The sequence below is a fragment of the Danio aesculapii genome, chromosome 9 (genome assembly GCF_903798145.1).
Source record: "Danio aesculapii chromosome 9, fDanAes4.1, whole genome shotgun sequence".
Classification (NCBI taxonomy): Eukaryota; Metazoa; Chordata; class Actinopteri; order Cypriniformes; family Danionidae; genus Danio; species Danio aesculapii.
This window is the reverse complement of record NC_079443.1, coordinates 35,125,872-35,147,650: the sequence shown is the minus strand read 5'-3', so window position 1 is coordinate 35,147,650 and position 21,779 is coordinate 35,125,872. Positions and strand designations below refer to the sequence as shown.

The window sequence follows — 21,779 nt, the reverse complement described above, 5'->3', positions numbered from 1 at the left end:
GTGTGTGTGTGTATGTGTGTGTGTGTGTGTGTGTGTGTGTGTGTGTGTGAGTGTGAGTGTGTTGAGCTGACCCGAAACTAGTTGGTCTATAGCAGCCAGTATGACTGTGGGATGGAAGTGAAACCTACATTAAACAGTTCTGCATACATCAACCTCATATTTCAGAAAATAAACACACACTAGTTTAAAAGAAGTCATAGCATTTAATTATTAGCACAGAAAATATCGATAAAAAAAAAACCACAATAGAAAGCAAAGTGTTTATTCAAAATCACAACCCAGCAGCTCAATTCTCATGGTGACGGATTTCTGCCATTGTTTTGGTATTATTCTGATGAATCTGGAAAATATCGGCGGGTAGATGTAGTTCTTTATTTGGCCATTGTTATCTGTGTTGCCTTGAAATAGCTGTGGAAGTCAAGAATTCAATTTGTCATTGTGAAGACACCAACAAAATTAAATAAATGAACACACGTGAAGCCACATACCTTTTGCTCATAATCATCATCATCTGTGTACCTCATCCATCGCTTGCCATCTTCACTATATTCCAAAATATAAGCTCTCACAAACATTTCATTGCCCATTGATTTGGCTCCCTGTGTTACAATCCCAGTTATCTTCTTTATTTCTTTGAGTTCCACCATGATCCAAGGCTGAATGTCATTGGTCTGTAGATGGCAGACAGTTTATTGAGACCATCAGTTGAAGTTTTAATGGTATTGATGCGATACCAAAGGCTTTATTTATGATTTTTGTTGTTACCTTTGCTTGCCATGCATTGGCGGTTCCTTGTTTATTTAGGCGAGCATACCAAGGATGCCACTGTCCAGAGTACCAATTGGTTGCCACAGAACTGGCAGTGATTTTACTGTCTTCAATAAGACCTTTTTCCATTCCTAATGGCACAGAGCAGCCTGCCAGCACACAATGAACACATTTATGACAATGAAGACAGATTTAGTGTTTTATAAGGTTATATAATGAAACAAAATCTGTTTTATTTTCATCCATACCATCAAGCTCACAACCATAGTACTCCAAACGGACAGTCGGGAAGTTGTAAGAATGTAAAGGATGCAGTCTCACATATCGACCAATCAGAGGTGGGAAAAATATATTTTCCTTTGTCTCATAAGCTTCTGCATTTCCTTCAAAAGTCTGCAAGGCATTAAAAAATACATTATTTTTGTGTACATCTTATGGGCCACACACACAGAATGTGTTCAGATTTAGAAAAAATGTGAAACAGAAAACAGACGACGTAATTATAACAGATAATTATTAGGGATGCTCCAATCAGGATTTTTGCAGCTGATACCAATTACCGATTCCTTGTCATGGTGATCGGCCGATACCAAGTACCGATTCTGATGCTTCAAGCTTTATGTAGCCGCCATTTCATAAAGCACATTATTCCTCTAAGTATGCTACTCAAGTGGAGATCTCTCTTTACCTAGGATAATAATCTAAGGATGCTGCATATTTTCCTATACATTACTGCATATAATCTTAAACATGGGTGTCACGGGTTCTCCGGTTTCCCCCACAAGTCCAAAGACATGCGGTACAGGTAAATTGGGTAAGCTAAATTGGTGGTAAGCTAAATTGGTCGTAGTGTATGTGTGTGAATGAGTGTGTATGGATGTTTCCCAGTGATGGGTTACAGCTGGAAGGGCATCCGCTGCGTAAAACATATGCTGGATAATTTGGCGGTTCATTCCGCTGTGGCGGACTAAGCCGAAAAGAAAATGATTGAATGAATAATCTTAAACATGTCTCTTATAACCATTTAGTATGGACAGAAGCACCTTTACAGACAATAATAATATATAATATGCTGGAGACTTGCGGAGATTCGGGAGAGGTCATACGGTTGGACACCAGATGGGGCTGATTGCTCCACACTGAAGTTCACAACACTGGATATACAATGATTGCAACAAAAAGACCCTCACTTACGCGAGTCGTGCCAATAAACTGTACAAACAGAGGTCGCACCACATCTGTATATATTTTAGCTGCTGTGATGCGTGCGCAGCGATCGCTCATGCCCACACACATCAGTTTTCATCCTCACATGTTGTAGTTCTGCTATCTGTATAACCTAGGTGCATCTTCCTCTGCTTGTAAACTCATAAACAAACACTTGCGATTGGTTCATGAGATCGGCCAGATTGGCAAGTACCGATCGAGTCATCTAATGTGATTATCGGCCGATACTGATTTTCGGCCGATCGATCGGAGCATCTCTAATAATTATAGTACAGACAAATATTGTATATATTATTGACAGATATTCAGATATTATAATAATACAGACAGAATAACATGATTATCAACGTAAAAACATAATTTTGTTATTATTATTTTGAGTGCTGGTATCTGTTGTCTTCATGGCTTGCATTTTTTATAAATTGGTGAGGACCACAGCTTCCGCAAATAATCTTACAATTCATTTTTGGGTGGCCTACCCTTTTTTTCACCCCTGTTTTTTTACTTTGTGCTCAAAAAATGTTTTAAAACTTGTCTTAATAAACAAATGTGTATTGTTTTTTTGTTTTTTTTAAGATTGCCACATGATTTTATCAAAATTTATGCTATATTATATATAGGTTATCTAGTTTGTCCTAAAACTCCTAAGTGGAAGCAGTGGTGAGGTGGAAAATTAAATAAATTATCTGGATTTTTCTCATTTTAGTTTATTTTAAACAAAGGTAAAATCATCTTTACGGGCCACCTCAGAAGTTTGCTGAGGCCCCCTAGTGTTGAGAACCACAGGTCTCTCAGTGTGTTGGAAAACTGTATTCAGTGTGAACAACCCATATATGATAATGCGTACATTCAGTGCGTTAATATACTAAAATAGTCACTTGCCTTTCTGACAGCATCACTGTCTCCCTTGTAGTAGATCCACTTCTTTTTGTCAGTGCTGTAGGAAATGGTGTAGTTCAACACAAAGTTGTGTGTCAAAAATTGCTTGGCTCCTTGTGTGGCGACTTTACTAATTACCACTGGCCTCTGGAAGTCCACCTGGAAAAGCAGGATACACATTCCTTTTATAACTAGTCATTAGAATTTCTCAATTCATGGGCTAATTGTATTCACACCATTCGGAGTGAGTGGTTATACCTGTAAATACTGTCCTGGCTCTGATGTACTCCATGCATTGTATTTCCCTGTATTATGAAGTCTGGCCAAATGAGGATACCATTGTCCTTAATCACAGAGTTCAATTTTAATATCATCACACACACACAATTAAATTAAATTAAATTAAATAAATAAAAATTATGCTTTCAGATCCTACCTCTAGTGTCAGATGCTGTTATTTGCTCATCTTGCACAGTCCCCGAGATGAGACCAAGAGGGTGATCACAGACTGCAAAATATATGAGGTAAGGTCTTAAAACCTCAATACTTTTTATAGCTTAAATTCAACTCTAGTACAGTATATCTATATCTGTTATACCATTATCCAATATAAGAAATAGTGTTTGCATTCCCCTCTGCTGTGAGAGTCCGACTTCAGACTCCAGCTGCCAGAGACCAGGCTTTGAAGGCAGCATTTCCAGAGTGGCAAATCCACCTAAATGATGGTAGCTGAGTGTTAATGGCTTTTTTTTTTAGATCTTCTAAGTAAGTAGATATCTTTGATGAACACCACTACAGACCTGGTAAAAGTGGGTAAACACCCTGACGGTGGTCCTTTAATTCCTTATTTATGAATGTTTGTCCGTGGAAGTGAACACTGTGGAGGTCTTTTGGAGAGCCCATGTTGAGCAGATGCCACTTCGCCAGCTGATTTGTGTACATTCGAAGTCCTTTGAGACTGTAGATGATACCATTGATAGCTGGCAAAACAAATGTTAAAAATAGAAGAAATGTTTTATAAAGATGTCAGTTTTTGGTACAACTGTCTCTCTGCTTGTAATTTTAATAGATTATATTAGATTCAACTTTATTGTCATGACACATGTACAAGTACAAGTACAAGGCAATGAAATGCAGTTTAGGTCTAACCTAAATAGCATCAAGTGCAGGACATACACTAGGCCCACAGGGAATCTGCGCACGCAGAATTCCGCAGATTTTCCGCAGATTTTCTGCAGATTTTTTAGCAGAATTCCGCAGATTTTTTGCCCATCATTATTTTTGTTTATTTACTTATTTACTGTATGTAAATCTATATTTATTCAGTTTTTAAATAATTACAGTAATATTATTGACTAATGTGAAAATGTTTTATGTACAATGTAGTAGTATGTCTTGTAGTAGATGTATATTAAATAAGAGACTTGCTTTGTTTACTAAATAAAGGGAATCTAATTGGATTTGCATTTTAAACATTAAATAAAAGTGAAAAAGATATTATTTTTTATTTCACATATTAAGGTTTTAGTTATGATACTCCCAAAATAATTCTGCAGAAATCCACAGATTTTTAGCAAAATTCTTGGTGGAAATAGCAAAAAATATCCGCAGATTCCATCTGGCCCTAGGTATAAGTTCTAAAAATGTGCAATTATAGAAAAACTATGGTGATATTTAGATGGATGTACTATGAACATTATGCAAATGGTTGTATTAACTATGAACAGAGATTTACAATAGATGAATATATGTACAGGTTGCTATTAATATTCAAGGTATTCAGATAGATATGAACATAATTACAAATGTATATATACAGAGGGTATGTGCAGTTCAAGATGAACGAGTGCTATGTTGTGCAATTTTAATTGTGCAAATATAATAAGTAATAAAATTGCACATATTTAGTCTTAGTTAGACATAATTCAGTATATGGTGATAATAACATGCACAATGTTGATATTGTTGACACTTCAAAATACTGTGAATATTTATTTATTATTTAATCATTTAGTTTTTTAAGAATATTCAGATTGTTGTATTGGCTGTGGTTGTTCGTGACAGCACAGAATGATTCAAGACTTGATTGGTCATTTATTTTTGAAACATTTCAGATGCAAATCTGGCCTAAAACATTGAAAATTCTGTCACTATTTATAGGCTTTTTTTCGATAGCACTTTACAGTAAGGTGCCATTTGTTAATATTAGTTAATGTAATTAAAGTCAATGTAATGACAACTACATAAAGCATTTATTAATCCATTAATAATCCATTTCAAAGTTGTAAAAGTTTTATTAAAAGGAGTTATTAACTAATACAATTCATTTTTTCAAATGAACATATAACTATACTTAGGCTTTTCCTCACTGATGTAATTGTAATGGATTAACTAATGTTTACTAATGACACATTAAGTGTTACCTATTTTACTTTAATGCAATTTAATTAGTTTAAACCATTTATTTACACTGGACATGTACATACAATATACAAACAAACATATTGAATTTACAAAAAAGCATAATGCAAGTATTTTTATTAAAAAACCTTACATTATGTATATTAGTACATCTGTTTTGCAACTTAGGTTAATATTGTAATAATACCATAATACCAAAAGCTTCAGTAATTTTTCACAACAAAATAAAATCTGATTTTGGCAGAAGCATAGTCTTAATTAACTGAGACTGTATGAAATAAATAGATACTAAATATTAAGTAAAAAACAGACAAACCGTTCTTACCGTCAAACTTTAAATTATCATGAAAATTTGGATCCATGACCGCTCTTTTGTTTTTCCTTTCAATCCTCTGCCGATTCTCTTCATAGTACCAGCTTTTATTTTCATCAAATGTCATAAAAAGCAGAACAAACTCTCTTCTGTCTTCAGGCTTTTTATCAAGCGTACCCTTCCTGCACACCAGAAGTGGCCCAATCAACCCTGAGTTTATATCTCTCTCCTATGTGAGAAGTTGAAATTAACATAAAGGCTCTCAAGATATTCATTACGTGCATATATTAGCAATCTGTGCTTGAATAAGAAGCACATTATGAGAAGATTCATGCTTACAGAATTCACTGCAGAATAGTAGGTCCATGTTCGGCAGTCAGATTCATTATTTTGAGGTCCAGATTTGGGATTTATGGTCCACATGTAGGTAAAGGTGCCATTGGGTGGAACGGCATCATCCTGTTTGTACCAGTATGGAGATTCATCATCATAACTCAGGCCTTCCATTTGTTTTAAGTATTTTACTCCATTTGCATGCAAAGAGTATGAACGACTTGCACGGTTCCTGAAAAATACCTAGCATGGAAAACAGGAATGCAATTATTAATATTCATTTTATAGATGTAATCTTTCCAATTCAGATTTTTGCACAAGTGTGTGGTTTACCATAATGGTCTGATCAACTTCCGCTTTAATGAGCGGACCCAGAATTCCTAGGTGTTCGTCCATTTCTCCTCGGATGTCTCGGATGCTAAAGGTGCTGTCCAGGTACCTTCGGAACACCGCTTTTCTGAAAGCCGTGGGCCTCTCATTTTGAGATGTTTTATCAAGTCTCCTTTGCAAACATGAATCAACAAATGAATTTTAGATTCATTTATTTGAAAAAATTCTCCAGAAATTCTGAGTGATTTTGAGGGATCTAGTTTTTAACAAAGTTTGAAGAAACAGAATGCTTAAGTCTAATTCTAAATGGGAAGTTATCATCATTTTTAAATATTTTCAGATATTATTTTAAAACATGCACACATTCAGTCTTATTTGTATTTGTAAAATGTCAAAAAGGCTAAACTTGTCTTGGCTCATCAAATTCAGTTAGGAATTAAATGTCTCACTTAAATAATACCATTCATGCATTCATTTATCTTCGACTTATTCCCTGATTATCAGGGGTCCCCTCAACGGAATGAACCATCAACTACTCCGCCATATGTTTTACAAAGCGGATGCCCTTCTAGCCGCAACCCAGAACACTATGGCCAATTTTAGCTCATCAATTTCGCCTATATTACATTCATTTGTACACTGTAAAAAATTATGTTATTTTACTTTTTTCTGTGAGCAGCTGGGGTACCAGAAAAAAAAAAAAAAAGACGGCTGTTAAATTACAGAAAATTACCGTAAAATAACGGCAGTTAAACTACAGAAAGTTTATTACAGATTACAGATAATTACCGGAAATTTAAATTCAAGGAAACATTTAACATCTGTTATTTTATGGTAAATATCTGTAATTTAACAGCCGTTATTTTATGTTTTTTTTATCTGGCACCCCAACTTCCGGAAAAAAAACCATGGAATAACAGAATGGTTTTACAGTGTAAACCATACCCCACACACTTCTATTTCATTTTAAGAGCTACAAGAATGCTAAGTCTAACCTTTTTTTTATCCTAACAACAGAGCTTTCATTAATGTAGCGCAGCATAGCAGTGCAAGATTTTCAAATATTTCTAATCTTCATCTTATCTTCATCTTTCATCTTCATTTCATGTGAAGCTGCTTTGACACAATCTACATTGTAAAAGCGCTATACAAATAAAGGTTAATTGAATTGAATCTCCCTCAATGTCTGGTTACAGCCCTGCAAGGTGTGATGATTATTTGAAATTCATAAGGCTGACAATACCTCTGTCCATAACCAGCGTAATCCCATTCTTCCTCCTCAACCGAGATGAAATATGTCCTGGTATTCTTGTCTCCAGCCATTTTTAAGAGATGCTGGGATGTTGAGTCAAGTGCTTGTACATCTGCTGTTTTGCTGTAAGGGTCTTTGTACTCTACATATTCATAATCTTCCGGGTGATCAAGCAAGCCATCGAAATCTGCTTCCTGGTCTTGTTTTGGAACATATAACTCATAATCGTTGAAATCTCGTCTTGGCACTCCTATGACAATAGGTTTCTCCGTCAGTTCATCCTCGCTAGAGACAGGTCTGCTTCCCCTTGGAGTTAACACAGGTGGTCCAAAACCTCTCGGAGAAAATGACGAACGCGGCTGCGGTTTGTAATCTTTACTTTTCTTCGTCTTCATCCCATAGCCCCTTTTTGGCTTTACTCTCTGGTAAACTTTTTTCTTTTCCTTTTCGATCTTTGGCTTGTTCGAGTTCGCTGCAGACTTATCTTTGACATATTTGTTCATGTAATCTGGGAGTTCCATATGAACCAGCTCGTGTTTGCCTTCATAACCCCAGTGCCTTTCTTTTTGGTCGAGATGAGATGTGAGGATTGCCTCACTGTGATTTTTATTTAGGTATATAACCACTTTCTCTTCGCTTTCGCTCTCTGAGTCATTCTTCAGGGATGAAACATTGAGAGAGCCATACGACCAGGGCATATTCTCTGTGCTTTCTGAAGAGGAAAGCTCTGAAGCGTTCCTCACAATTTCACTGTGAGATTTTATCGTATCATTATCAGATGACGCTATATGCTCTGTCATTTCAGATTCAAGACTTAAGTCAGGCAAGGTTGTGTTTGAGGAATTTGAAACACCAGACAAGGTTGCATTTGAGGAATCAGAGAAGGTTATGTTTGAGGAATCAGAGAAGGTTGCATTTGAGGAATCAGAGAATGTTGTATTTGAGGAATCGGAGATGGTTTTGTTTGAGGAATCAGAGAAGGTTGCATTTGAGGAATCGGAGATGGTTTTGTTTGAGGAATCAGAGAAGGTTGCATTTGAGGTATCGGAGAATGTTGCATTTGAGAAATCAGAGAAGGTTGCATTTGAGGAATCAGACAGGGTTGCATTTGAGGAATCAGACAAAGTTGCATTTGAGGAATCAGAGTAGGTTGCATTTGAAAAATCAGAGAAGGTTGCGTTTGAGAAATCAGAAGAGGTTGCATTTGAAGACTCAAACAAGATTGCATTTGAAGACTCAATGCTCTCCAAACTGTTGTTTCTCAAAACCGAAGATGAATTCAGATTAAAAGCACTGTCAATGTCAGGAAGACTCTCCGAAATTATTTCACCAGAGTAAGTTTTCTTTGTGCTGCTGAGTTCTTGACTTCTTGCAGTCTCTATTAATTCACCTTTTACAGTGTGCTTAAGTGAAACATCATATTCCATCATTTCTGAGAAATAACTACTGTCTAGAAGCACAAAATCCTCCTCAACTTGTACCTTTGAGCTGTTGGACAGACTGTCACCACTGGGCACAGTGTATTTGAAGATCTGATTTTTCACTGAATTATTACTGTCAACATCTGTGCTATCTTTTGCATTTAGCTCTTCTTGAAAAGCTGTTCTGTTTTCGGAGGTTTGGTTTGGTTTGGATGAATTTAGAAATGCGGTGTCATCCTCTGAGAAGGTCCTTTCTCCAATTAAGCCATCAAATGAAGTGATAATGAAATCAGTCATTGTGTTGATGTTTGTTTCAGTTATCTGAGAATAAATAGTATTAGCAGAGACATTGATTCTCTCTAATGATGAATTGCCATGTTCTGTTATTTCAAAGTTCATAGTGACACTTTCTGTGTCGTTCATTGGCTTTAATGGTGTACTGCGAACCTTTCTTTCTACAATTGGAAAATCTAAGATTATACTGTCCGTTTCATTGTTTGATGCGACACCTGTATTGGAATCAAAAGTAGTTGTTGTGTCTAGCAATGCCTTGTCTGTGCTGTCATTCAAGACTTTATTTGAAGATTCTCCCTTGTCTAAATCACCTCCCTCCAATAATAAACCATGAGTCTCATTGAAAGCTTGTAAAGTAGCATTGTGTAATTTCTCGCCACTTGATCCCAGACTTTTTTCTTCAACAGTGGGCAACAAACCATCATCTTGATCTAGGAATGTCAAGTCGATTATCTCAACTTCATCTTTAACATTGCTGAACGTCCTTAAGTTGAGGGTTTCAGCAAATAAATCAGAGTACTCATCGACCACATCAGGTCTTGCACGAACCGGTTCCTCTTTTTTGATTTCATTAATGGTCGGTGGTTTCCATGCAGTGAATTTCCCGTCCTCATAATCATATTCTATTACATAATCTCTGAAGCATTCAAGGTCTTTGAATTTCACCCTCATCCCTTTAGTGGAATCATGAGAGTTCAATGATGCCAAAAGCCAAATACCTGTGAAGTGGAGATATTGAGGTTGCATTCTGTTTTTTAACAATGTATATGTTTGTAAAGTTAATATTTAAATCCTAAAACTAATTCATTACACGTAATTTGCATAGTCTAATATGACAAACATACCTGTATTAACCATGTTCATCGTGATAGTTTCACCAGTCATGGGAAACAGGCTGAGTATATCCTCTTCTCTGTTTTTAAGCTCAAATGTATGACCGTAGAAAGTAGCAGTCTGGATGTAATCTTGTTCGCCAACACTCGACACGTGCCAAGTCACAATTTCACCATGACAAAATCCCAATTCTTGGCCGCTTTCGTATACATAACCATTGATTGCTATAAGAGTTTGAATAAACACATCGTAGCATATATCAATCAACAACAATGATATGATAATATCAGAAATAATATCAGAAAATCACTCACTGTGCATGACATTTGACTTGTAAAACTCAGGATCATCTTTCTTCACTTTTTTGGGATCACTGCAGTATGTGTTAATGTTCTCATCTTGGTACCAGCTCTTGTTCTCGTCAAAAACAGTAAACATGGCATGCTGCTCCTTGTCAGCTTTTAGCTAAAATACAAAAGTGTTGACAGCATCTTAAACTACATTTTTGAAACATTTAATATAAGGAGCAACTCCTTTTACAAACACTTTAATGGTAGTTTGTCAGTAAGCTAAAAAAAATTGGAAAACAATACACGATCCTCAAATATTAGATATTGTAGCATTTATAATAATAATATATCAATATTATAATGTATAAGAAATTATATATAAAGGAATAAATCTGGAATATAACAGAAAATGTACTGGCAGCTTATCACAAGGTTTTTGTACCGTAATATACAACACTAACCCAGACAATATATCACTTTAAACTATTAAAATGTCAATAAAAGTCACTTTTTCCAACATTTTTACGTTAAAAGTTGTCAGTAAAAAGATCAAGATCATTCATTCATTCATTTTCTTTTCAGCTTAGTCCCTTTATTAATCCAGGGTCGCCACAGCGGAATGATCCGCCACTTTATCCAGCACATGTTTTACACAGCAGATGGCGATCCCATCCCTGGGAAACATCCATACACACTCACTCACTCACTCACACTACGGACAATTTTTTACATTAAAGATCAGCACATTCTGTTTTTGTTATCTGTGAAATATACATGCAATGCTTCCCAATAATGCTGCACTTTTTTTCAACAGTAATCCCATGCATAATTCACTTCTGATGAGTTATTTAAAGATAAATTTCATATCTCATGTTTCAGTGATCTAAATATTAGTTACCTGGACATTCTTTTTGTTGAGGGACTGGCTCTTACAGATGAGCAGAGGACCCACAAGACCTGAAGCAATGTCTCGAGGAGCGTCCACTGCACTGTGGTACATCCTGGTCAGACATCTAGGGTCACTGTCCGTTGGTACGTCTTCCTCAGTCACACTCCATGTATATGTGTATGTCTCTCCTGGCTGAACGCTGTATGTCTGGTTTCCTTTAAAATGAACAGCAGATATTTTACACTCACCAGCCACTTTATTAGGTACACCTGTCCAACTGCTCTTTAACGCAAAGTTCTAATCAGCCAGTCACATGGCAGCAACTCAATGCAATTAGGCATGTAGACATGGTCAAGACAATCTGCTGCAGTTCAAACCAAGCATCAGAATGGGGAAGAAAGCTGATTTAAGGGACTTTGAACCTGGCATGGTTGTTGGTGCCAGATGGGCTGGTTTAAGTATTTCAGAAACTGCTTATCTACTGGGATTGTCACGCACAACCATCTCTAGGGTTTACAGAGAATGGTCCGAAAAAAGAAAAATATCCAGTGAATGACAGTTCTGTGGGCACAAATGCCTTGTTGATGCCAGAGGCCAGAGGAGAATGGGCAGACTGGTTTAAGCTGATAGAAAGGCAACAGTAACTCAAATAACACTCGTTACAACCGAGGTATGCAGAAGAGCATCTCTGAACACACAACACTTCAAACCTTGATGCGGATGGGCTACAGCAACAGAAGACCACACCGGGTGCCACTCCTGTCAGCTAAGAACAGGAAAGTGAGGCTACAATTCACACAGGCTCACCAAAACTGAACAATAGAAGATTTGAGAAACGTTGCCCAGTCTGATTTCTGTTGCTACATTCGGAGGGTCAGAATTCGGCATCAACAACATGAACGCATGGATCCATTCTGCCTTGTATCAACGATTCAGGCTGGTGGTGGTGGTGTAATGGTGTAGGGGATGTTTTGTTGGCACACTTTGGGTCCATTAGGACCAGTTGAGCATCATGTCAACGCCACAGCCTACCTGAGGATTGTTGCTGACCATGTCCATCCCTTTATGACCACAGTGTACCCATATTCTGATGGCTACTTCCAGCAGGATAGCGCGCCATGTTCACTGTACTCAAATGGCCTCCACAGTCACCAGATCCAAATCCAATAGAGCACCTTTGGGATGTGGTGATTTGCATCATGGATGTGCAGCTGACAAATCTGCAGCAACTACGTGATGCTATCATGTCAATATGGACCAAAATCTCAGAGGAATTTTCCAGTACCTTGTTGAATCTATGCCATGAAGGATTAAGGCAGTTCTGAAAGCAAAACTGGGTCTAACCCAGTACTAGTAAGGTGTACCTAATAAAGTGGCCAGTGAGTGTATTTACACGTGTGAAACTGTGTGTTGTACTATATAAAAATCCCTGTACACCACATATACAAGAATGTGTGTGTGTGGTGCAGATGAATATTAATGATTTAACAGATATTAGACGAACCTCCTTGAGGGTAACTGGCTCCTTCTGCTGCTTTATCGATGGTCAGTCCATGGGGATAGATACTATAGGGTCGTGATGCTTTGTTTTTAAAGACAATCTATTGAAACAACATCACAATAATCATGAATCCTGACCAAAACCATCAGACATTCTGTTTACTTTTTATCCCAAGGTAAAATGAGTGTGAGAAGCTGTTTACCTTAATAACGTCTCTGATTTGAGCTCTTATCACTGGGCCAAGAATCCCAAGCTCTCTCTTCCTCTGCTTATCTTCCGCTCTCTCTTTAAACGTGCCATCTTTATACTGAGTAAACACAGCTTTTTTATATTTTTTACCTATCCGCTGAGGCCCCTGCTTTAAATATTTTGACCGGAAATCCCTAAGTTTAAAAGATAAAAACACACACCCATTAGATTCTCATACAAGAGCTTGTCTTATTTGATAAGTCATGATGTACATACCCGTCCATGTTTTCCGGCATATTTGGCGCATAATCCCAGATGACCTCTTCTGCTGCTATATAGTAAGTCCACTCTTGACTCTCTGTTTTCTGTTCGATGGTAAGCCGTCTTTTTGGCGCCGTATACTCATCACACTTCCTGATATTTAGGTACCCGTGCAAACCAGCTACAAACATGATATCACATTTTCAGCATTAATACCGAAACTGTGGTGTACAGGATGCAGTTGTTGATTTTTAATGAATAAAAGTGTCATGGATTCTCTGGCAGGTTTCACCTTCCAAGTGCTTGCTAATGTGCGAGGAAACGAGCCAGCGGCCAGGGTGGACACCGGTCATACTGGCACTGGTGGCAGTTCCACTAATAATGCCAACAGCTGAAGTTTTGTGCACATCATGCAGAAGGACTTGCCCATTGAAGTGTACAGAGAAAAGCTCTGGCTCTGAGCTCATTCCCAGCAGGTGCCAGCTGACTTTGGAGTGGGCACAGATGTCCAGATCTGGAGGACGACAGGGAGGAGTTGTACATGTAAGCAGATTGCAAGAAATTAACATGTTATGTGGGAAATTCAGTACTGTGCAAAAGTCTTAGGAAACTAGTATTATACACTGACACAAAATATATTTGTTATTTCTGTCTTTTGATATAATCAATGAGTAGGAAATATGTGTTTGCATTTCTAAACATTATTTTTGCTACTAATTGTAATAATTCAGTCAGACACTTGGGCTATGTTCACATTGCAAGCAAATATGGGCCAAATCTGATTTTTTGCCCACATGTGACTCTGTTTTTGTTCTGACAGGATGAACAGCTCAAACCACATCAAATGTGGTCTTTTCAATTCAGATTTGTGCCACTTTCATATAGTTTTAAATCAGACACAGATCTGATGCTTTTCAATGCGACCGCAGTGTAAACAGGTATGTAGGATTTCATGTAACTTTTACACAATCTTTGATCGACATGCCTCATCATTCTGTGCTGCAAATGTTCTCTACTCCTCAGCAGCATAGTAGAATAGCACACAGGGCTAATACTTTACCGCAAAAAGTTGATTGTTCATTTTGAAAATTATTTTGAACGCAAAACTGGAGCTTGTTAACCAATCATCAACCATTAACCTTTTAAAAAATTGTTCAGTTAGATTTAACATAAAAATATGTCCATAAAAATTGCATATATAAAATTAATAAAACACATAGGTCTACATAAAATAACTATATTTCACTTAAATAATTAATACGTTAACGAAACCAAATATGAAAGACTATGATATGAAAATTATATGAATATGAAAACTCTGCCTTCACAGTTCAATCTGCGGCTGCTCATTAACTTTTGATGAGTCCAACACACCGGTGGTCAGAAAGACGCGCACAAAATCACAATGATCAGTGTTTTCACAAAAGACCTTATTTTAGGTTTCGAATGCCGAAATACACATTAGTAGTTACAGAACAACCCTTTACAGTTCATGAAATACACCACAGTTGTCTGTGAAAATGGTAATAATCATATTAAACCTAATCTGACGTGCTTACTTCATAAAGTAGATACATTGTGTGCATAATTAGGAATTTTGTGCTGTTCGTAACTACTTTTGCGCATGTGGGTCAGTTTAGGACCATGATTTGATCACACTAGAAATCTGATATTGCCCGCATTTATAACAACAATGTGAACTATGCAAAACAATCAGATCTGAGAAAAAATCTGATTTGAGCACTAAGCCTTGCAGTGTGAACGTAGCCTTGTATACAGCCAGTGCTCCACACAGAGATCTGATCTGATCTCCCCATCATCTCGTCCGTCTAAAGATGATGATTCAGAAAAAAACAAGATCCAAAAAACTGTAGCAACATCTCCAAAACACTTCAAGAAACCTACCTGCAAAGCTATCTGAAAACAGTTGTGTGCAAATCTACCTACAGTAGGATAAAATACATTTTAAACACCAAAGGTGGTTACACCAAATGTTGATTTAATTTAGTTAATAGAAGTTAATTGAATACAATATATTTAAAGGGGGCCTTTTATGCAAAAATCACTTTTATAAGGGGTTTAAATACAGTTGTGTGGCAACAGCGTGTGAATATTACCAGCTTCTAATAGTAAAAATGTATTAATTTAATATTATTTATAATCATTCATTTTCCATTCTGCCTAGTTCCTTTATTAATCAGGGGTCACCACAGCAGAATGAACGGCCAACCCATCCAGCACATGTTCTACGCAGCGAATGCCCTTCCAGCTCCAACCCATCACTGGGAAACACCCATACACTCGTATTCACACACATATACTACGGATAATTTTGCTTACCCAATTCACCTATAGCTCATGTCTTTAGACTTGTGGGGGAAACCGGAGCACCAAGAGGAAACCCACGTGAACACTGGAAGAACATGCAAACACAGAAATGCCAACTGACCCAGGCGAGGCTCGAACCAGTGACCTTCTTGCTGTGAGGCGACAGCACTACCCACTGTCCCACTCTTATTTATAATCACACTTGTTAAAAACCGTCTACAGAAACACTATGATTGACATTCTCCTTTTTATACATGTCACAAAAGGGGTAAAGTCCCACCTATGTGGTTGATGAATCTGCCAAAAGATCTCATTTGAATTTAAAGTGACAGTCACCAAAATGGCATAATTAGGATCAAAGTCTAAAAGGGACAGTGTGAAAGAGTTCTAAAACATTATTTGTGTTCAGCTGAAGCTTCACATACACACTTTAGGGCACAGGTTCTGGAGGGAGGGCTGCAGCTCTGATAGTTTAGTTCCTACCCTGCTTAAACATACTTACCTGTAGGTTTCAAACAAACCTGTAGGACTCAATTAGTTTGATTAGGTGTGTTTAATTAGGGTTGAAACTAAACTGTGCAGAGCTGTGGCCCTTCGGGAACTGGCTTTGACACTTGTGCTCTAGGGGCATCAGAGACTTTACATCTTGTAAAAAGGGGTATAATAGGTCTCTTTAAAGACATCATTTTTGAAAGTATACATACTTTACAGCTTTCTTACGCAAGTGCCTAAAACTTTACACAGTACAGCCAGTTTCTTGAAGTGTGTTGTTGATGTTCTAGTGGATTTCATCTGTATCAGTTTGTTTTGCCATGTTTTTCAAGATGAATTCTATGACGGTGACAATAAATATTAAAAATAGCAAAAATAATGTTTGAAAATGATATTCCTACTCGCACACTACACCAAAACATTTTCTTTTTGTTGGTGAAAATGCTAGTGGCCTAGACTTTTGCTCAAATAGTGTATCAAGCCAACCTGGTACTGAGCCGTTTGTATAGCCGTTTATGGTGTATTTGACATTCAGTGGCCGTTGAGGGTCCCCGGTGCTGTACCAGCTCTTGTTCTCATCAAATACTCCAAACAGCAACACAGACTCCTGATGGAAATGAATCTGATTTCCTGAGTCGTCTAGGGTGCCTGTGGGACAAGGACACATTAATCATCTAAACAAACAGAGCTGTTTATAGTTGCATAAGTTCTAGGAAACCCAAGAACTGCATGCATTTACACTGTAACATGCCTGAAAATGAGTTCAGCTTTTGCCGGTTGATGATGATGTATCAGTAAATTACATTATAAAGACTAATTATTGGCTAATAATTCAATGGACATTCAATAATTTCTTACTAAATGTCAAATCACATCAGTAAAAATCAGTGGTTCCCAAAGGGGGAGTCGGGACCCGCTGATTTCCAAAAGTCAAATAAATTTTATTAAACTGTTGAAAGTACCATATTTTAACCATAACCCACAGAAGATAAAAATTGTATTTTTAATAGTAAAAAAAAACAACATGCAAAGGAAAAGCCATCAGCCTTTAAATATTTTTTTTTTCATAGGATGGGTGTGTTTACGTTAGATTAGCAACACAGCAATAGCATCAACTGCAGCAGATTGATTTTATAGCACCAGGTTAAACTTTCTGACACCTTTATGGCAGTCAGATACACTAACAATTAGTACAGGCCACAACTGAATGTTGAGGATGATCTCTGATTGTTCATCTCCAAAAATTAAACCAAGATTAGACTTGTGATGAAAACATTGTGTCCACCAGTCTCTTTAGCTGAGTTTTATTAAAAAAAAGTTGCACCTTTTTGTGTTGTCAATATGCTCATGTTTATATAGGGCTATTGTGTGTGCAAGGTTTGTACATTAATAACCACCTCCAAGGAATTTGGGGGTCACGAGTCACTGGCATTGTTATTTTAGAGGTCGCAGGCTGAAAAGTTAAGGGAACCGCTGGTATAAACCACTGTCAAAAATGTTTAGATTTACATTATAGTCAGTACTAATTAAAATATAGGCATATAATAAATGCGTTGAGATGAGATGTAGTGGTCAAAATGTTGATTAAATCAAGACATCTCAGCATAAACATCATAATAAACATACACTTTTTAAATCCAGGAACTTGTTTTTGCCTCACATACCTTTCTTGCAGATAAGCATTGGACCTATTAACCCTGTATTGTAGTCCCGGACAATGTCAAAGTGAGACAAGTACGTGTAGGTGATGCATGGCGGGTCCGCAGCTGTCGGGGTCACATCAGACGTCACGTCCCACTGGTAAGTGTGCTCTTCACCAGGTTGAATTACATCATCATTTTTCTCAAGGAGTGACGTGTTGTCAAAGTATAAAGACCCTAATGGGAACATTCAAGGATAGAGGATTGAATGAAACTAACATCCATGCATTTTTAGGGGAAACAATGATTTTGGTTAGGATTTTTCAGAAAAAAAGGGATGTTGTCTAAGTAAATATTTATCAGAGACTGACAGCTTTGGACTTAGGTACAGCCTTTGGTTAATTTGTATCTTGGGTTAATATTTCCAAAGAAATCAAACACAGATGTTTGTGTTGCTCAAGCTGTTTACTCAGCTAAACGATGAGCGCTAAAATAATCCATAATGCCCTCTAAACAACATTCCACTTGAAATGTATCATCTCTGTCATTTCATAGCACAGTGTCTGCTTGTTAAAGTTTGGTGTGTGTAACAACATTGCTACATCGGTCATACTGTTACCGCAATCACATCTGAACACACACCCTCTGACTGCTTCCCGTAAGCAATTCCATGTGGGTGGAGGCTGCAGGGGTGATCTGCCATGTTCTTGAATGTGACAATGATTGTGTCACCCTCTTGTCCACGTAATGTAGGCCCAAGTAACCCTAGAACATTCGTTTTGTACAATTGTTAGATTCATTCTTTGCTTTATATTGAATAGATTTTAAAGTTAAGATCAGGATACCTGCGGACAGGGGATGTGCTTTCGGCTGTTTGAATCCCTCATTATATTCCCTGTATACTACTTTTTTATATGATTGTCCATTTCTGAAATACAACAACAGTAAATAAGTACGAGCAATGAATGAATGAGCGAGTGAATGAATGAATTAATCTCTCTCTCTCTCTCTTTCGCGATTAATCGGATCCAGAATTAAAGTTTGTTTTGACATAATTTGTGTGTATTATATATATTTATTATATATATGTGATACACACACAAACAAAGAAAAAATATATACAAAACTATTTTGTTACATAGATATTTTAATTTATGTATCATTTGTATCATTCATTCATTTATTCATTTTCTTTTCGGCTTAGTCCCTTTATTAATCTGGGGTCGCAACAAGGGAATGAACTGCCAACTTTTCCAGCGTATGTTTTATATATATATATATATATATATATATATATATATATATATATATATATATATATATATATATATATATATATATATATATAGTATATTGATATATGCACATAATATATATATACACAGTTCACACACATATATTATTTCAAAACGAATTTTGGATGAGATCAAATTTGGATGAGGACAAATTTTTGTCCAGAACTATGTATATATTAGGGCTGCTCGATATAAAAAATAGTTGTATCTATTTTCTGCGATATATATTATGATATGAACAGAATTTCACCAGAAACAATTTAGGTAAAGAAATTGAGTAATGAAATGTAAAATACCACTGCATAGTCTTCATTGTATAAATAATTGAATAAAATACATTTTATTAAAGTTTCAAATGGTACACTTCCTTGTACCTGAATGCTTTAAACTCTCTTGATATGCTCATAGTCACATGCCTTAAAAACATATGCAAAAAATAAACTTTTGCTCCATTATGATAAAAATTTCCAATGACTCCATGTTCTGAACTGCAATTCCTGGTCAAATATAATCCCAATTCAACATTGCAAATTCTGCGATGTTACTATTGCGGATGCACACATTGCGATATCGATGCTGAATATATGCTATATATATCGATGCTATATATATATAACATATACAGTTGAAGTCAGAACTATTAGCCCCCCTTTGATTTTTTTTCCTTTTTAAATATTTCCCAAATTATGTCTAACATATCAAGGGAATTTTTACAGTATGTCTGATAATATTTTTTCTTCTGGAGAAAGTCTGATTTGTTTTATTTTGGCTAGAATAAAAGCAGTTTTTAAATTTTTTTATATCCACTTCTAAGGTCAATATTATTAGCCCCTTTAAGCTATATTTTTTTCAATAGTCTTCAGAACAAACTATCGTTCTACAATAACTTGCCTAATTACCCTAACCTGCCTAGTTAACCTAATTAACCTATTTAAGCCTTTAAATGTCACTTTAAGCTGTATAGAAGTGTCTTGAAAAATATCTAGTCAAATATTATTTACTGTCATCATGGCAAAGATAAAATAAATCAGTTATTAGAAATGAGTTATTAAAACTATTATATTTCAAAATGTGTTAGAAAAAAAATCTTCTCTCCGTTAAACAGAAATAGAGGGGACTAATAATTCAGGGGGGAAGATAATTCTGACTTCAACTATATATATATATATATATATATATATATATGTATATGTGTGTGTGTGTGTGTGTTTATATATATATATATATATGTATATGTAATTATTATTATTATTATTATTATTATTATTGTTATTATTATTATTAATAGTAATGGCAGTAAAAGCATCAATGACTTGAGTAATAATTTAATTTGAAACCACAAACAATAAATAATAAATATTTAATAAATAAGTATTTAACAATAAAAAAAAAATTTTTACATTCAATAAATGCTGCCTTGATGAACAGAATAATTTTCTTTAAAAAAAAACATGAAAAAAAAATGTCCCCAAACTTTTGACCGGTAGTGTATATATAAGGGTATTCTACTCAACAAAGCTGCATTTATTTTATCAAAAATACAATAAAAACAGCAGTACTATCTTTGTTTTTGTTTTTTTTAACATTGAGAACATCTATTTTAACAAGTTTTTTTTCTCTCACTTTAATCTCAAGCTGGATTTTCAGCATCACTTCTTCCATCTTCAGTGTCACATGATCTTTCTGAGATCATTTTAATATTCTGCTCTCATTTTATATACTTCTCAGCTCAGGAAATTTTTCTAAATATCTTTGCGTTATGCTGCATTTTATTTGTGTGTGTACTGTGATAAAATACCATTTAAAGAATGTAGAAGCTTCCTTGTCTCTCTTAAAATATATTTATTCATGAAGAACTTGTTAAATTAATCAAAAGAGAACATAAATACACTGTACATGTATAATGTTACAACAAAATAACAAATTCTACGAAAGATTCTGTCATTTTGAACTATTATTATATTCGTCAATCATAAAAATGTTGTTTAACAGTTTCTAAAAAACATTAGATAAATGTTTGTTCAACTATGATTAAAAATAATAATACCAAGCACCAATGTTAATTAATCAGAAAAATGTAGCAGCATCATATTTTTAGAATGCTTTCTGAATGATCCAGTGATTTTGAAGACTGGAGTGATGATGTTGTTTTGAATGAAATGAATGCAGCCTTGATGAACAGAAAATACTTCTTTCAGAAAACATTGAACAGTCTTCTTTTCCATTAGCAAATCATTTTTGAACAAATATGTTATTATTTGACACATCAAAACTCTATAATATAATCTCTTAAGTGTATCTATAATCTATAAATATCTCTAAAATACACTGATCAAGCAATGAAAAGGCATACCTTTGCTGTCCAGATGTGTAGTCCCAGTTAATATTAACAGCTGCAATATAATAGTGTCTCTCCACAGCTGTTGCACAATGACACAGGAATGCCAGGAGGGCCAAACCATGAAGGGCCCCTGGACAGGAGCGGAGTTTCATATTTAAAAATGAAACTCCAGGTAGAAACGTTCTGTTCTGGAGTGAAGAGGAGTCTGAACTTTTAGAGAAATGGCAGTGAGTTTTATCTCCCCTCCACCCCCCTACTGCACACACACACACACACACACACACAGAGACACACTGCACTTGGATGTTTAAACACTGTGTTCTAGGGCAGTGCACTATCATTATCAAAAAAAACTGAAACTTCTTGTTTTTGTTTAGCCGTTAGTACTCTGAGGCTTTTTTGAATGGAAGAATTGTAATTAAATGTTTTATTGGTAAGAATGAAAACATGAAGTCGCCATGAGCATATTTAGTCATTGAAA

At 35.9% G+C, this 21,779-nt stretch overlaps 1 protein-coding gene across 1 annotated transcript; it reads right to left on the bottom strand.

The window, feature by feature from the left end:
• Positions 1–183: 183 nt before the first annotated feature.
• Positions 184–21,511, bottom strand: f5 (coagulation factor V). Its single transcript, XM_056465568.1, has 25 exons — positions 21,311–21,511; positions 18,508–18,590; positions 18,305–18,427; positions 17,687–17,899; positions 16,509–16,670; positions 13,495–13,716; positions 13,218–13,383; positions 12,955–13,135; positions 12,756–12,852; positions 11,261–11,466; positions 10,387–10,537; positions 10,084–10,296; positions 7,515–9,957; positions 6,275–6,443; positions 5,948–6,184; positions 5,621–5,837; positions 3,675–3,854; positions 3,473–3,589; positions 3,311–3,382; positions 3,133–3,218; positions 2,878–3,033; positions 1,017–1,161; positions 766–917; positions 489–671; positions 184–408 (listed from the first exon to the last, which is right to left on the bottom strand). The coding sequence occupies exons 1-25, from the start codon at positions 21,448–21,450 to the stop codon at positions 262–264; spliced, it is 6,261 nt and encodes a 2,086-aa protein (XP_056321543.1). The 5' UTR covers positions 21,451–21,511; the 3' UTR covers positions 184–261.
• Positions 21,512–21,779: the final 268 nt, after the last annotated feature.

What these genes read in the sequence shown, in the direction of transcription:
- f5 (XM_056465568.1), bottom strand. Translation starts at nt 21,450, where the DNA reads ATGAAACTCCGCTCCTGTCCAGGGGCCCTTCATGGTTTGGCCCTCCTG. An exon ending in TACACATCTGGACAGCAAAG is followed by an intron (nt 18,591 to 21,310) that starts GTATGCCTTTTC and finishes GTTGTATTTCAG; the next exon opens with AAATGGACAATCATATAAAA. An exon ending in ACAGTGATGCTGTCAGAAAG is followed by an intron (nt 1,162 to 2,877) that starts GCAAGTGACTAT and finishes AATGCCTTGCAG; the next exon opens with ACTTTTGAAGGAAATGCAGA.